The 17,870-nt window shown below is 36.0% G+C and overlaps 1 protein-coding gene across 1 annotated transcript in view; it reads left to right on the forward strand.

Moving 5' to 3' along the window:
• Positions 1–17,870, forward strand: part of ERC2 (ELKS/RAB6-interacting/CAST family member 2) — a 295,631-nt gene that overhangs the window by 40,136 nt on the left and 237,625 nt on the right. The window contains exons 3-4 of the mRNA XM_053989685.1: positions 2,347–2,370; positions 2,977–3,393. Of these exons, the coding sequence (XP_053845660.1) occupies positions 2,347–2,370; positions 2,977–3,393 (441 nt within the window). The remainder of the gene's footprint in view (positions 1–2,346; positions 2,371–2,976; positions 3,394–17,870) is intronic.

Genomic DNA, 17,870 nt, shown 5'->3' on the forward strand with positions numbered 1-17,870 from the left:
GGAGAGTTCTCAGCAGGCAATTCTTCTGGGTGTAGTTAGTTGGCACAGACTAGAGGAACTTCCTTGTGTAGAACATGAATTGAAGTCTGGGAAGAGCCATTAGTTAATCTTCTTTTTATAGTTTTGTTTCAGTTTATGGGGCAATTCACAGTTCCATGGATTGCTTCTTGGAGCTGGGCTGTGGAGAAGAATCGAAAAAGTTCTGAGAGAACTGTTTATATATTGTCAAGAAATTAGCATGGAAATATTTCTGGTCAACTGGTCCATTTTGAATAGAAATGATAAAAAATGTGATAGATCTTACATGGGTTTTTTAAAAAATCCTGTAAAGTTCTGTGTCTCTAATGAAAGCCATGTGACAGATATTCACAGCACTCCTACATTCCTTCCCCTGCAGTTAATTATACAATTTCTTTCCACCCTCACAACATTTGTTCTTTTCTTTCCTTAGCAAGCTGCAGATACAAAAATCTCTGCCAGCAGAAGTCTAAATCTGGTCCACCATGTTCTAAGTCTTGAAGGTGTATAAAAATGGATTCTTTTATGTCAAAGTAGCAGTAGTCTGCCACAGTTGAGGCTGTTAGTTTTAAGATAATTACAGAGAAGCAGCCAGAACTACTGTCATGCTTAGAGACAAACGTGGGTTTGGGTGGAGCCTAAGGAGAGCATGCACAGGCTGCTGGGGGCAGAAAAGGAGCTTGTCTCATTTATCATAACCAGAATTGTTGTTTGAGTTCTGATTTCTAATTATTTTTGTGTTGAGCTTACATTCAGAAGGTTTGTGTGTTAGCAATGTGTATGTCAAGTTTACTTTCATTTGTCAGTTAGAACATGGTATTTTAGAATTAGTTTTCTTTTGCTCAGCCAGATTTTTATAGACATATTGACATTTGATATATAGGGACTACTTGACTTTGGAAAAACATTCATTTGTAAATAGGTTGTAGCATGAAGTAATAAATATTGTCTGATTTAACATTAGGAGGATGTATCTTAAATCATTATTCAGATCAGGGAAATAATTTTGATTATTTTTGGTAGTTACTGAAGATTGCTGTTGCTTAGTTGTAGCATAGTAGTACAGAGAAGGTTCTTGGACAGGTGTGAGAAGTAGGACAATGAAATAATTTTGGAATCCAGAAAGTAGTAGTCTTGGGGTCACAAACAGTTGGCAAATTGGTAGATTCGACGTGGGGAAGTTTCTAAAATCTAAAGGATTTTAAAGTTTACTGGAGTTTTTAAGCTTATTATAGCTAGTTAAAAAGATGGTGAGATTAAGAAACAATTAGAGTTGCCATTAAATAAAAGCAGGGCTGTAAATGAGTGGCCTACATGTGTATGCTCTCAGCTGAGTGTGTGCCTAGTAAGATGCAGATACCAAGAGAATTAAGACCTGGACATACATTAAAGTACTGCTTATTTAATGATAGAACAGATTCAAAGTGTCTTGCTGAATTCTACCACTGGCAATACTTCTTTTCTGTTTGAAATAACTGATAAAAACATTATTTCAAAAAGTTGGTTTCTTAAGATGTTTTCAAAAAGGTTGGTTTCTCAAGGTTTAGAATTTTTCATTTAGTTTAAATCATTGCCAAAACTCAACAGATTTACATATACTTGTGTAAAACATGAAGGCAGTATCAAATGAAATTAAGTTTTGTTGTTATTTTGGTGTCTGTGTTGTTGCTGTTTTGGGTTTATTTGGTGTGGTTTCTGTTGTTGTTTCTTAGAATGTGGAGTTGCAGAACATCAATTAAACCTGAAAGGTCTGATGACATGCATTTAAGTCCCCTAATTCCTTCAGTTAAATGTCTTTTAGTACAGACTATGAGAAAAAACAAATTGTCAGATGAGGATATAATCTGAAATGAACATCATAAGCCATAGCAATTTAGGCTAATTATCTGCACTCTAACCTTAACATGGGCAAAATCCATTTTGTTTTGAACTGTGTTGAGTAAGGAGTGCAAGACATACCTCTGGAACAGAGACAGATCCCTGTATTCAGATGTAGTATAAATATTTTAGGACAAGTTACAGTGTTCTGAAAAACCTAAAAGTGTAAAAGAACAGCGATGTCCAGTAGGAATGTTGTAATTTATCATGGGACTGATTATTTCAAATGTTTTTCTTTGTCACCTCTATTGAGTGAAGTCTGTCTATAAGTTTATATATTTGAGTACTGTGAATTTGTTGTTGCCTTTCTGTATAACTCAATAAAATTATTGTTTTCTGTTGAAGATACTTTTTGTTGAATTCAGTTCTTTCTGTTGAATCTCCTTTGCTTGCATCTGACCTTTATTTATGTTGATTTTGCTTCATTTTTTCGTTTACCATGCTGTTCAGTTTTTGGATGCCAGAAGAACAAAGGTTTGTCCACTACTCGCAGTAAATTTATTTTTCAAAATTCAGTATCGCTTATTGTGGTTATTTTTTTTTGTTTGCTTTTTAGAGATACAGTAATCCTGTTTACTAAACTTTTCATAGCTTTAGCTACCAAAATGAAAAAATGAAACCAACCAGCCCGAACTGAGCCCCTCCCCAAAGTCCCCTTTAATTGTAGTGAGGGCTTTGATTGACTTTATAAACAGCAGTACTGTTGAGCACCATGAAAAGTAGATTTATCTTTAGTCTATGAGGTAATTTAGAAAACATGGAATACTGAGTCTTTGAGCTTTGTAGGTTCTAATGGATGTGTCACTACCTAGTGTTTGCATTTTTTGCTATTAATTTTGTACGTAGCTGACATTATTTTGCGTCTGTGTATGTTGTCTTCTTTTTTCTTTCTAGAAGCACTTGAAAGATATCATTACAAATATTGTCACCTGCATTTGATATTTTATAAGGTCATTTGGTATACTTTCATTACTAATTCTAATGACTTTTTGTAACAGCATACAACAAAACTTTAATCAAATACTAATTCTACATTCAGATCCTAAGCTAATTTTTTCTCTTTCGTCTTCTTTATTGCAGCATCTGCAAATGACAATCCAGGCACTTCAAGATGAGCTTAGAACCCAGCGAGACCTTAACCATCTTCTCCAGCAGGAAAGTGGGAACCGAGGAGCTGAGCATTTTACCATTGAGCTCACAGAGGAGAATTTTCGAAGACTTCAGGCAGAACATGATAGACAAGCTAAAGAGCTCTTCCTGTTGAGAAAAACTCTAGAAGAAATGGAGCTTAGGATTGAAACACAAAAGCAAACACTAAATGCCAGAGATGAATCAATAAAAAAGCTTCTAGAGATGTTGCAAAGTAAAGGTTTGCCTTCTAAAGGAATGGAAGATGACAATGAGAGAACTCGAAGGATGGCAGAGGCTGAATCTCAGGTTAATCATTTAGAAGTGATTCTAGATCAGAAGGAGAAGGAAAACATGCATCTTAGAGAGGTAATGAAAAACTCATTTCTTTGTTTAAAACACACATTTTTGTTAAAAATAGTAGTGAAATTTGTTGGAGTTTTAGAAATATAATTAGAGTATTGTAGTGTTTTCTTTTTGCGCTCTAATTTTTGGATGGAAAGGACAGCATGCGTTTGTTTTACATCTGTAATAAGTAATCAGCAGGACTGTAAGATATTTGAAAGCAAGAATAAGAAATTATGAAAGAGAAGTAGGTATATTTGGGGTTATTGTCTCTGAAATGTTGCTTTGCAAAGTTTCTTTATCCTTTCATTTTGGTAAAGTGATATCTGGCAAGTGAAGACTAGACCTACTGAAGGGGAAGTGACACCTGCTGCTGCTCTAACTAAAGAGTCATGAGTGCATGCTACCTTTGTGTTGGATTTGTATGCCTCTGGTGTTTGAAGAGTGTTTTAAAAACATTTTCCTCCATATACACAAAGGCTTCTGCTTATGTGTATTTCTAATATATTTTCATGTGGGGATACTCCAGTTTTTTACATAAATATACCATAATGTCACATTAAAACACTGTGCTGATGGTTGTGCTCTACTTTGAGAAAACCTAAATTTGATTCCAAGCCCACCTGCACTAGCTGCCTACGTCTCTTGCAAATGCATTTTTGGGACTGGATTTGGGATGATTGGATTAGTACAATTGAAAGAAAATCTGCCCTGGTGTCAGGCCCATCTGCCCCTTTAGATCCCAGCAGTGTTCTCATGTGACTCTGTCAGGCAAAGAAGGCAGGGCCAGAGACCCTGCTAAGGAGGGTGAAAATTTGCAGGGAGGTTGTGGACAACTACACACAGCAAGGGAAGTCAGGAGAAACACATCTGTTCACTTAGAAACTCGGCAGCAGTGTGGTCACTAAAAACACCAATTAGCCTGACAGATCAATGCACAAATGAAATTAGTGCAAGAACTTAAGAATTAGTGCTCAAGATTAAGAACAGATATTTACATTTAGGGACTGTTGGCAAAATATTTTCTTTGCTATGGACAAATTATTTTCTATTTAACTTATGTTCTTCTCTAACCTAGAATATGCATTGAGGACTCAGTAGTTTCTGCTGCCCATTTGAAGCTTAGAAAATGGAAAATTTTATGATATGCTTCAGTGAAGTTTTCTTGTGAAGGTGTGGATCCTGAATCTTTTCACAGGCAGAATTTTAATTAGAACTGATGTACTGCATTAGTGGATTCTGAAAGGAATTGCATAAGGACCTAATGATACTGAATTTGTGATGAGGAAGGCTTGTGGAATAAGTTCTGTAAACTAGCAGACAAGTTTCTGGATTTAGATATTTAGATCTGCATATACTCTGTTTTCAAGGATGGGTGATTGTGTGATTGTATTTCTTCTGTTGTATCAGTGTCAATTGAGTTTGTGAACCTGAATTTGGCTTTATATGAGACATGAGGAAATTTGAAGAAAGTTTCTAATGAGAATGGTTATCAAGGACAGTGAGAAATAGAACTAAATTGAGCTCAAAAAATAGATAAAGCGTAAGCTTCCAAGTAAAGTCCAATTGGCATCTGCTTTACTGGATGTTTATTTCCAAGACATGCTGCAAGGAGAAATTATTGCTACCTATAGACTATGCATGTTTCCCCTGTATTTATACTGAATTAATTTGATATTCCCCCCCAAGTTGTTCTCAGGGGCAGGGAAAAAGTTGTTTCTTCCTCAGTTCATATGAGAATATAGAGGTTGTCTTTTGTCTGGAGTGCTGCAAGTGTAGATTGGGATTTACTGCTTGTGACATGCTGATATACCTTGGTAAGTGATCAAGGTTTAAAATTTTACTGGATTTGTTGCCTGGAATCTGTCCCAGCCAGATTGGCAGGAACTGTCTAATGTTTTGGACATTTTGGCTCACGATTTTTATAGAATTCAAGGCTTTGGGTGCAGTCTTTCTCTCCAGTTCTCTTTCTGTTGCACATAGTATTTATAGGTTTTATTTTATTTATTTTTGAGTTTCTGCATATTTCAAGTTGTAGGGAGCTTGGAAGTATGATGTGTAGGCTGTAGGAGCTCTTCAGAAACAAAATGTTTTAGTAGGTGCCTGTTTGTTTATCCAGGGCTCTGGATTTTATTGTTCTGGTGGACTCTTGGAAAATGTACTGATATTCAAAATTTTTTTTTTTTACTTTCTTGTTATGGAAAGTTGTCTGCATGCTTTGAAGTAACATCAGACATTATGTATAGTTTAAAAGTATTATGTATTTGTTAAAAGTCCAAATAGATCAACCTTTGATCTTCATGTGTAGCTTGGTAAATCCTTGTTCTGCAGCGCTCATTTGAATTTCTGTCTCTGCTTTTAGTCTTCATCCTGCACAATACAGGTTCTCAGTATGATAAAACAAAGGTTACTGGGTTGAATCTTCTGCAGCAGCCTGCACAGTGGATTTTTTTTTTTTCCTGTAACTAGTGTTTGTTGTTTTTCATCATAAGTGTATAAATCACCTGTCAGTTACTGAACATTTTTTTCCTCCTGAGAATGCTTTAAAAGTAAGCTAGAACTTGGATACATTCTTAATGACTTTCGTTCATGATTTATTTAGAATTCATTCAAATTGTGTTAATCTTTCTATAACCTTAACAAAATATTTGTCATTTTAGAACATAATCTAAAATACTCTGCTTTCTTTATTTTTACAGGTTGGAGTATAGTTCAAGTGTTGAGTGTATTTCTGAGAAACTAGTATTGGGTCATGTGTAATGTTCTGTTTGATCAAATCCTGGATGGCTGTTTCTTCTCTTTAATTCAGGGGGAATTCCTTCATGGAAAGGGTTGTTAAATGCTGGAATGGACAACTTGGGGAAGTGATGGGGTCATCATCCCTGAAGGTGTTCAAGAAATGACTGAGTTTGGCACTCAGTGCCATGGTCTGATTGACAAGGTGGAGCTTTTCAAAATCTTTGGACTTGATGGTCTTGAATATCTTTTCCAACCTTAATGACTTGGTGATTCTGTGAAGCAAGGATGATAAAATTCTGTGTAGCATCATATGAAGTTATTCAACAAATAGGGTTTGTTTGTGTCAGTTTACCTTTACAATGATAGATTCTGCTGTAGATTCCAGCAGAAAGAGTGCTGTCTGTGGAAAAAAGTTACCATGGTGCAAATGAAATTGAATTTGGAAAAAATTAACTGAAGACAACTGATTTTATACCTCCTCAACACTACCTTAAAATGAAATGTAGAGATGGACTTTTGTAGAGGGACATAAGCCCTTTGCTGTGGGTATTTAATTTAAAATTACTTTCCATCTGAATTTTTTGGTACATGAAATTTAATTGTGTACCAACCTAGCTAGAAGAAGGTCAAGTCTTACATGTTGAGCTTTTGACCATGTTTTTCCCCTAATGCAACCATAATTTTCTCTCTTATGCTGTTCATTTCTTAGTGCTTTAAAACAGTGGAAAGCTGGATTTTTTTTCTTTTTTTCATTCATTTTGTTAATCTTTTAAATCATTCAACATGGTGGTGTAGAAAGCTATTAATAGTCACTGATGGGTGATAGTTTGACCAAACCAGAGAATTAAACTACCATGTTGTGAGAGAAACTCAAGCAAGTGGTCTTGAAACATTGGGAATTAAGGACAACCTCTTCAACACACTTGTATCTCAAATGAATGTCAGTTCTCTCTCCTTGACCTGCACCCCCTGAGCACTGATCCTACAAGGAATTGAATAGTAAGGGAGGTGGTCTTTGTTACTCCACAGCTGCTTTTGTCTACCTGGCAACTTTTTCACTTAACTAGGTAGAGAGAAACAACTTCTTGTTGTCTGTCAGACTCTACCACCTTGTCAAATATTAATTTTCTGGCAATTTCACACAAGAATGCACATTATCAGAAATAAATATCCTACTGTTCTGATTGGCTGGTTATGCAAGAATCATGCAGAAATTTCTTGTTTTTAAGCCATTGACTGCTTCTTGCCCTTCCCCCACCCACCCCCATGAGTAGCCTCAGCAGAATTTGGTAATTATAGCTGCTTCAAAGATCTGGGAGTTCTCTAGGCTTTAGATGGTATTTCTTAGAGAAAGTACAGGCAAGAGTAATGGAATTGGCTGGTGTACTAGAGGCAGAGAAATAACTCCAGAATATAAACCAGTTTTTTTTTTCCCTTTATTTGCTTTCCTATTCTTAGGAGATACAGGCTGTGAGGTGTTGACTTGATGGCCCTCAAAGATTGTACCTTTCTGCGCAATCCATATATCTTTAAACTTTGTTTCACAGAAGCAAACTTGTGATGACTCAAGTTTTACTCAAGCTTTGTGTTTCAGGGCCTTAGAAGTGGCAAATGTGAGGCACATTATGGAGAAGGAGAATAAAGCTGAAATTGGAATCTTGCTATTTTACAGGGATAGCAAAGAATGTCAGTGTCGGCAAGGTTCACTAAAATGTTGGGAAATAAGCTGTGTAAAAAATGGGATTAGATTTCTTTCCTTTATCAAGGAATTTAAAATCTAGGCAATAAGCTTTCACAGGGATAGCAGAATTCCCAGCTTGGAGAGAGTTATAGCAAAGGCTTCCTTAGTTCCTGATTGACAAAGCAGGAGAGAACAAATGTAGCTCTGAGTAACAGTGTGAGCATGTGTTTCTGCTTCAGTTTGGGAGATGGAGCCTCTTGGGAGAGTGTTGAGCTCTGTTTCGTGCTTTCTGAGGATTTCTGCCCAGATTGCACTTGGTTTTCCATCACTGTTAGACTGAATCCCATGCTTTTAGCTAACTAAATTCACTCAAGTATTTTTGTTAGTGTTTTTCAAAGGTAGATGAAATTTATTGTTGTTTTCTGAAAAAAAATGAATAGCTTTTGCTTTGATAAGAAAATTAATGTATCTTGTGGGGAACAAAGTGGTCTTTGCACGTAGACTTGAGAAAAAGGACATTCTTGGTCTGTTAGTGGTTGAAAATCTGTCTTGAAGCCCTAACGTTATACTACGGCTTTCTTCATGTTCAGAATTAAATATCATAAAGATCACTAAATATACATTCTTGTCAGAAAACACAAGGTGCCTGCCTTAAAGTTCTTAAATTGGTTATCACATGTCTCTTCTAGAATTTTAAATAAACATTTGTTTCTCTATAACTTTGGGAGAACTGTAGGTAATATGGGGATTTTATCATGTGGAAATCTAGCACAGATGTTTGGTATTACTTTTTTTTAAACATAGTGACCACACATTATTTACCCTAAGTACCATTAAGTATTTTTTTATTATTGCTATTAAAAACTTGCCTAAGGCAAAGTCCCACTAAGTCTCTAGTGAAGTCAAATGTTAAAATTCCACAAAGTATTTTATTATATATACATACACGTATATTACACATGCCCTCTCTGTACAACATACAATTTCACTAAAACAAATTCTGCGATCATATAGGATTTTATATACACATTTTAACTCTTATCTTGCATGTATTCTTAAAATAATGTTGTTGCTCATGGTTTAAAGTTACAGCTTTTTTGTATTTAGTAGAAAGAAGAACAACACATCTTTATAATAATTTAAAGTGTACTTCTAAACTTTCAAGGGGCTTTTTAAAACTTTGCTCTATCTTTGAACTCAGCTTGGTCAAATAATGAAGGCTGCTGATAGGATTTGAACTGCCATCATGAATTAGTTATTGCATGTTTTTAAAGTTATTAATGGAGCAAAGTTCCTTCTTCCACTGTGAATAGAACAGATGCCTTGCAGACTTTTGGTGTTTACTGTAAATGTCTTACACTGGAGCCAGTAGTAATTTACTAAGGAAATGCTTTATCGACACCGAACGTTTCTTCCCTGAAGTTGGTTACCCAGATTAACAACCATTCTAGACTGAACTTTTTTATTAGGTTCATTAGTATACCTCTTTCCTTTTATTTCTCCTGCCTCAACTGAAAATATTAATCTTATCATTTGCTCTAAAGACAATTGCTTTTTATCAAAATACCAATAGCAATGTGTATTTTTAAGGTGACCCCTTAAGTATACAGAAGGACTCTGCAGTGTTGGCAGTTGCTGGAGACATGAGAAAGTAGACAGAACCTGATTATGCTCTAGAGAACAGTTGTTACTTCTAACATAGCCCATTCAGATTTTGCTATGCCCTGTGATATTCTTGCCAGGGTGCTTGGTTGCAATAGTTTTTATAAGTCCATGAAGGATTGGAAAGCTTTGTTCATTTAGAAATCACTTTCTTTAAAAGCAGGATTGACCTCCATGACACAACCACCAGTAGTTTGGAATTGCATATATGAGAAAGCTGTCAGTTTGAAACTGCCATGCCTCATATCAGCAACTAAAAAAATTATTTTTAGAAGAGAGAAAAACCAGATCCATAAATAAGCTGGATTTCTGTATTTTTCCATGTGTGGAGGTGATCAGTATTGATCCTGCCAGCATTCCTGGAAACTGCATCCTTTAGAAGGCAATCTGGGGACTGGCTTAAATTGCTGTAATTCAAGTGTTGTCCCCAGACATAAAATGCTGTCTTTGCAAGGTTCTTTGCTCAGTTCACACATTTACTACTTCCTAGTTGCATGACAAGTTTTTGGAGACAAGCCATGATGAAATAGAGAAAAATGATCAATTTTGGTTTCTTTCATATTCCCTGTTCTGTAAATGTTACTGCTGCTACACATTTCTGTGCCAATAACTTCATTTATCTATAATGTAATTAACTTTTTCTAGCTCCATCTTCCTGTCCTTTTTTGTATGAATGACTATAGCTCATGGAGGTGACTCACAGCTCTGAGATGTTAATGTATTTTCTCAGAATCAGAACTGAATTTCCAGGGAAGGGGAGAGTTGGCCACCCTTGAATTCCAGTGTACACTTCTCTGATTTAGACCCTCTCTGTTACCTGAGTTGAAATTCCTTTGTCTTAGGAAACATTCAGCCTTTTACCTGGACTGGAAATCCATGTACTGTCACACGAGATGGAGTTGCAGAAAACTGCAACAGGCCAATCTCCTGCCAGTGTCTATATCTGTATATATATATGTATGAGCACACTCTTCCCTTGCAAGGATGCAAAGACTCAAAAAAAAAAAAGTTTTTTCATCTTCAAAAACAACCTCCTCCCTCTTTTACTCCTCAGTCTGCGAAAAAAGTAGTTTTTCATTTGCTAATTTTTTTTCCTTGTACAAGTCTTAAGCTCTGTGTAAGAAAATGAGTTTTGCCTTGGTATGTGCTGGCTTATTTTAGTAATGAAAATGGAAGTTTTATTGTAGGTAGTAGAACACAGATAATAATGTAAACCCTTTCTAAAGTTTCACCTAAAACTCAGCTTAATGAAGAAAAGTGTAACGTTAGATTAAGCTATTTAACAAAACAATATTTCTGATTTAGTGAATAGATTATCATTTCCTAATTTTAAGATGTAGTTATTGGCTTGTGAGGCAATCCTGATAATAGGAAAATTTTTTTGGTTGTTAACAGTTTGAGGCTGGTATTCCAACATGATTATAAGGCTCTCAATAGATTTATGCACAAATACAAAATTTGATAATGGCTATAAACATAATTCATCTTCCTTATTTGACTAAAATGTTGGCAAATAACCCCAATAATGCTCTGAAAGACATATCCACCAAAAATGTGGATACGTTTGAAAGCACCGAGGACAAAATTCTGTTTTTTGGTTGTTTGGGATTTTTTTTTTTTTTTAATCAGATGAGGTCAGTGGGATTGACTGATTTAAGGGGAATAGGATTAGATTTGAGAGAATAAATGAATCCAGACTTAGTTACTGGTAGGCTACACTGCTGGAAGGAAATAGTTTGCCATAGCTTTTCTGTAGGTGGAGCCAATGTCTTCACCTGCTTGGTTTATTTCCATATATCAGCACATCATCTTCTCCTTGAAACACAAGCCTTTAAAAAACAAAACAACCCACATGTTTTAGAGCCATTTATGTCTAATGAGTGTATTTAGGATAGTTACTGGTTCTGTATGTTCTTCATTGCCCTGCTTTTTATGCAATTTACTTGAATGTATTCTTTCTAAATACACACTTTATGTTCTTTCCTAGAAACCTGGGATAATGGAAGATTTTTTACATAGGTCAAGTTCTACTGATATTACTTAAAAAAAATAAAAATAATGTAATAATGCTTAGTCAGCTGATGGCTGTAGTTGGTAACTGCAAACAGATTCTTTGTGGTGTTTCACTGGCTGCTGTATGCCCCATTAACAAAGTTCTCATGCTGCCATTGCTCTGCAATGTTGTCTCATTCCTAATTGCATTCAGACCAGTATTTTTTTGGGAAAAACTTCCAAATGGGGCTAATAAAGGGCCATTTGTTAAAGGGAATGAGCTTCACACACCTTTCTCTTTAAAGTATGCATGTGGAGAATGCATTATTTTCATTTGCTAAAAGATAATTACATCTAATTATCTATTTTTTATAGTCACACTGCTTTAATTGGCTTTGACTCTTACACATTTAATTTCCATGAATATAAATTTATTTATAAAAGTACATAGGTCTTAGGTTTTAGGTTTATAACAATGAATATGAGCTAAAATAGATGGGTTTATTTTCTTTAGCTCATTATTTGACTCAAAACTAAACATTGGAAAAATATTTCTCTAATGCATAGTCTTTAGAAGAACTCCAGGAATTTCTCAGTTCAGGAGACCTTTCAGCAAAAAGTTCCTGTAAATACCGAGTCAATTAAATTTCTCTCTGCTGAATTTTTGCAAGGTTTATTAACTAGAGCAGTGGTCTTCAGATGCTGAGTGAGAAACAGTGTGTGGGTTACTAGGTATTTGAAAGTATGGGGGAAGAATATGAGGCCCTACATAATTCCTAAAAATCAGCCAGTAGCTAACTTGAGGATTTGCATCTTTCATGTAGAGCATGAAGGCACTAGATGGCTCTCTTGAACGAGGATTGTGTTTCAGTCTTGTTTTCACAGACAATCTCACCCTATTTGTTATTTTTCATTGCTCATTTTAGAGTGGTAGTCAATGCAAAGACAATTCCACACAGATTTTATTTAAGTCTGTGATCTGAATGCAGTTTAGAACAGCTAAGTCAGAGAACTAAAGCAAGGAGACTGAAGAGGATAGTGCAGCTTTCTACAGAAAATCAGGAATGCAGTCTGAAGGCATTGGTGGAATTTGGTCCCACTGTGTTAGTCAAGGATTGTAATTTGATTTACAAAAGGTAAAGAGCAAACTAAGGGTTCATTTTCCTCTTTGAATGGGTGGAGTTTCTCCATATCTGCTCTGATACTGCAGCTGCAACACATCTGAAAGTGCACTGGGGAGCCAGCAGTGCTCATTTCAGGCGTTAGCAAGTTCTTAGCAGTGCTGAATTAAAGCACAGCCTCTCTCAGCTTGGGGCACCTGTGAGACACTGGGCACTCCCATGGCTCCAGCATTCCTTGTTTCAGTAGCTGGAGGAATAAGCTGCCATTCAAAAGAACAGTGTTTTCATGGAGAAAGCACATTTCTCTGCTACATCTTAAGAATTGTAGGCAATGTCATTGCTGATGGAGTTTTCTGTCCCCAGCTATGAGTAATTGAGGTTGTTGCTACTTGCTATTTCATAAGTGATTTTGCAGGTGTCAAATAGATGAGAAGACCTAATATACTATCTGCTCAATTGTCTTTGCTGTCATTTATTAAACATCTGTTTTGATGAAGAGTTACAGTATCCTTGGGGAATTACCACTCTGATAATTCCATAAGATGTAGCATTCATTCTGTCTCTCTATTTTTAACAATTATTTAAAAATTTTAGAATTTTTTGTACCTCAAGTGAAAGATGCTTGTGCAGGTTTCCAAAGCTTGAGCAACATAATGATGAACAAATAAATATGTGGTGGACATTTTTTCTGATTTTGTAGTGCTTTTACACATACATGCCACAAACAATTTTTCCCCTTGTAGACCTTTCTCACAAAGGAAGTAGAATCTATATGCTATTTAAAAAGGTACCATTGTAGCACAGGAGGAAGGATTTTTACTGCAGATGCATTGTTATCCCAGCAAAAATGTTGGTCTGTTTCAGAGCCTTGGTGGACTGAACACCTGCATGTTTCAGTCACAGCAATCAGTTTGTTCTTACTTGTTCCTGATCTGCCTGGAGAGAGTAATTTTCAGCTCTCAACTTGCATATTTTCACATAGGAGGACATGTGGCAGAGAAAAGATTTTCTGCTGATAACAAGTTTCAGAAACCATTATCAAAATAATGTTACCTTTCAGCCTCTCAACAGTATTGTGAGTGTTTGCAGAGGTCTTGGCAGTGCTTACTCCCCATCTGCACCATTAAGGCACAGCATGATTGGCCAGAAAAAGGAATTCTTACCAAGAGATTGGGAACAGACAAGCATAGGCTCCCAGGAAAAAAATTCATTTTGACACCAACTCAGATAATAGAATTTATCAAAACAATAGTGGGCTTCAGGATGGTAACATGGAGCTTCTGGAAGGATTCCAAATTGGGGCTACTTTGATCATTTATTTCTGCTGTGTCCTGCAGCAGGAGGAGTTTCTTGCCTCAATCACATGTATCTGGAAGCCAGGTGCCACATGCAAAATTTTTCTTTAATTTATTAACCATTTTTTTTCTGAATGGCTTGCTTTCCACCAAAGCCTAAAAAACTGGTTTAAACATCCAGAAAACCGGAGTGTTTTTTTGTGTCTGATAGAAAAAAACAGAATTAGAAAGTTTCATAAAAACTTCCCTTTTATTTCTTTAGAAACAAAGTGAGTGTATTATTAGGAGGCTGAATATTCCCAGTATATGAATTTATGGTTTTGCTCATGGTGTGAAGTACCAAACCATGGTACTTCACAAGCATCTTTCATTCCATTTTATAGAGCTTTAGTTCTAATGTCAAATGTGTTTGAATATTGACTATGAACCCCTCCTCTTAGAATCATTGGGCAGAATGACAGTGATGAATGCCATAAATAAGGGGAAGTATAGGCTGTGCAATTACAGTGCTGCCAAACAGGGTTTGGAACTGGTATGTGCATCATGATAGTTGTGAAATGCTTACTAGTTATTTACAAAATGCTGAAACTTTGTGCAGAAGCTCTCCTGAGAAGAGGAGCAAAAGAGCTGGCTTAACATATTTAATTTGCCAGCTGTAGGAGTTATGCACTTTCTTTTGGATAGATATTTACTACAGGGACGTAAAATTTAGGCAATTTACAGCATGAAGGAATTTATGAAGAAAGCTTGTTTTTTCAGATTGAAATAGGTTTTATACATGATTTGAATAATTGCATTTGCCATTATGACAGCTAAATTTATTTCACTGTGTTCTGCCCAGGTCACAATTATGTGTTGTAAACTTGGCAGTCATTGGTGTTCCTGATCTTTCCCTGGACTTCTGCAGCTTGAGGTTGCAGCGACTCACAGCTTTATGAAAGACCTGCAAGAATTTTCTTTCCGCGAGAATGTCCTCCCCTTTTTCAGAGCTGAGTTAAATATTCCACATCTAATGTTTTTAATTTTTGTCTACCATCCCTTTTCCATTTCACTTTGAAGGAGGAATTCAGCAATAACAGTATCAGCCAGTATCAGGCTTAAACAATTGAGACTTTTCTGTGAGACTTCTGGCTCGCTTTGGTGTTTACTGTGTCTCATCATCAGGTGATTGTGATGAAGCCATACTCAAATTTTTTGCCCAAGACAAATTTGCCCAGAATTACAAATTTAATCAGGTTATATGCTAACCTGTATTCCTTTTGAGACACATTGAAATGAGAAAACTACTTGGCACTCTTAGATATCAGAAAAGCCTTTTTGTTTGAAGGTTTGGAGCCCTTCTTCCCTGAACTGTTAGTCCTAAAGACAGCTTAAAAATTCTACTGTCTCCCTGATTACCCCCTGAATTACTGTTAGTTCAGAGTATCTGTCTCTGAATGTATTCAGAACTTTCCTGAAGTGTTACATAGTGCTTGGGGTTCACGGAGAGGGAAACATCAGGACAAGCAACTTGGAAAAAGTAAAGTTTACCAGCTTGTCTGTACTCTGGATTTCTTTGAGATGTTTTGGCCCTTTCTGTATTCAACTTCACACCCTCCTCCACTCTCATCTGTACTTGGGGCACAAAGATCAGTAGCAGTCATGCCTTGTTCTTCCCTCTCTCATGCTGGGAGTGTAGCCCTGGTGCAGGTGCAGAGTAAGCAGCAGCTGTTTTCCCAGCTCTGTTCCAGGTGTGTGAAGCACGGCAGTGACTTTGTGGCTGCCTGGCTCTCACACCTGCCTGGTGCACAGCTTGGACTTCACTTATTTCCCAACCTTCTCCAAAAGCAATTGCTTGGTAATGGCAGCTGCTTCTAGATAAATAGAAACAGCATACACAAAATCCATGTTAATGTACAGACTCTGAATCTTTCTTTTCCAAGTGAATTTCCTGGCTACAGGAACAGAGTATTCTATGTAAGTAATATAACATATATAGCATCTTTATATGTAAAGTGATATTTGTGGTATTAATGGATCCGTAAAAAATGTTTTGGGGGATGATTTATATTAGTTCTCTTGCATGATATACTAGGTGAAGTGTCTCATGAAAAAGATGGATTCTGAAGACAGACAAGTGTTCTTTTAAAGATCTTTTAGACGAGTATTTAATTTTTTTCTCCAGTGTAAATTCAAACTTGTTTACTGCATCCATAAGTGTTTTCTAATATTTCTGAGACAGTGATAATACCATTGCTCCTGTCATGAATGTTTCCAAATGCAAAAGTAACTTTTCTTTAGTTTCACAATAAAATTCATATAAATGTTAAAAAGAAGAGAATGGCAAGGTTTGAGTGTAGGAATGTAATTCTCTATAGAACACCTATTTTGTTTTCAGAAATAAAATAGAACTATCTATATTTTGCACTAATTTTGTGTTTTGCATGCTTTCAGAGCTCTGGATGTGTAAACTGTACCTTCCAACATTTCAGATTTGAAGCATGACACATCCTGATTCATCTGTAAAAACAAATTTAAAAATTGACACTTCCTGTGAAGGAGAGGCAATGCATACATAGAGCATGTTGTAACTGTGGAGTCTTACAGAACACCTGACAGTTCTGGAGTTGTACTTCAGAAAATAGTTTTTCCAATGATTTCTTGCGTGAACAGCCTATCAAAAGCTTGCGGGGAAAAGGAAATATCTTTAAAAGTTTTCATTGTATTCTCAGCTGTGTTAAACCAGTTTATTAAGAGTGGATTTATACGCTCTGGTACCTGAACAAAGTAATTTGTATTGGGATTGTTCAATGTGATGACAGAACTGGAAGTCATTATTACATTACACTTGTATTTCTTGTTGCTGGCAAGTTCCTGAAGGACATGAGATTTTAGATGTTGTCACACTGAGACAGAGTCTCACCTAACCTGGAAACCAGCAAGATAAAAAAGCAGGAAATGACCTGTAAAGAACAAAGTTCTTTGGGATTTTTCTGGATCTGGTTGGGGATTTCTTGAAAAGGAACTGAGGTAATGATTGATTGTGGAGGAAGGAATGAAAATAATGAGGTGTTGTTAATTTTTCATAATTGTCAACACTACAGGTGATAACTGGAAGCAATATATTGCTTTGTCTTGAAAGCACATGTCAAAAGCTGTTGTAGATGTCACTGTACCATAACAGCTGAGCCAAAATATAGTGTGCTTATATATGAATCTGTTAATCTTGCCTAATTTAATGCACTGAGAAATCAAATCTAACTTTTTGGTTTGTTTTCTAGGTTGAGGTTAAATGAGCAAGCAATTCTTTGACTTTTTAATGAAAGAAAGTCTGTGTTGCTTTAAGTGTTAAGAGAAAAAAGCACTGAATTAAAAGATGGTTTTAAACTTTTTTTGTACTAGCTCATGGATTGTTACAATATGGGCTGTGATTTATTTATTTATTTTTTAGTCGGCCATCTGTTCCTTGCTAAATAGCAGGAAAACAGGAAAGGCAAAAATATCAGAAAGTAACTGAGAAAAGTCTTATACTGCAGCTTGGTGGGTGACATGTGAAAAATGCAAGCTCTTCACTGACTTTTAGGCTGCATGTACATTATAGCAGCAGAAGAATAGTTTTGGAGCTAAGGAGTTTAGTACTGAGGATATTTTGGGGGATTTATATGAGGTGGGTTTTTTTTTTTATCTCTGCCCTTTTTGATATAAAGATCAAAACTAAAAGTCTGTGGTATGTTTAAGGCATATTGTGCTAGAGATAATGATGATTTTACAGAACTGTTTCTGTAGGCCATTAGGCTGTAGTGTTGCTCTTTCATAATTCCTATTACCACAATGCATTGTTTAAGTTCATGTACACCATGTTTAGGCAATAAACAAAAATCCAGAGCATGTGGAAAATTCATTTTCTAGAGGTTTTGGAAAAATCTAATTATAGGAGATAATGTGTTACGGTAATGCAAAAGCTTAAGTATAAAATACATTCACTTGTAACCTGAGCAGTGCCCAGACTGCTTTCTGTTAAATGTTTTCTGT

The sequence above is a fragment of the Vidua macroura genome, chromosome 13 (assembly GCF_024509145.1).
Source record: "Vidua macroura isolate BioBank_ID:100142 chromosome 13, ASM2450914v1, whole genome shotgun sequence".
NCBI lineage: Eukaryota > Metazoa > Chordata > Aves > Passeriformes > Viduidae > Vidua > Vidua macroura.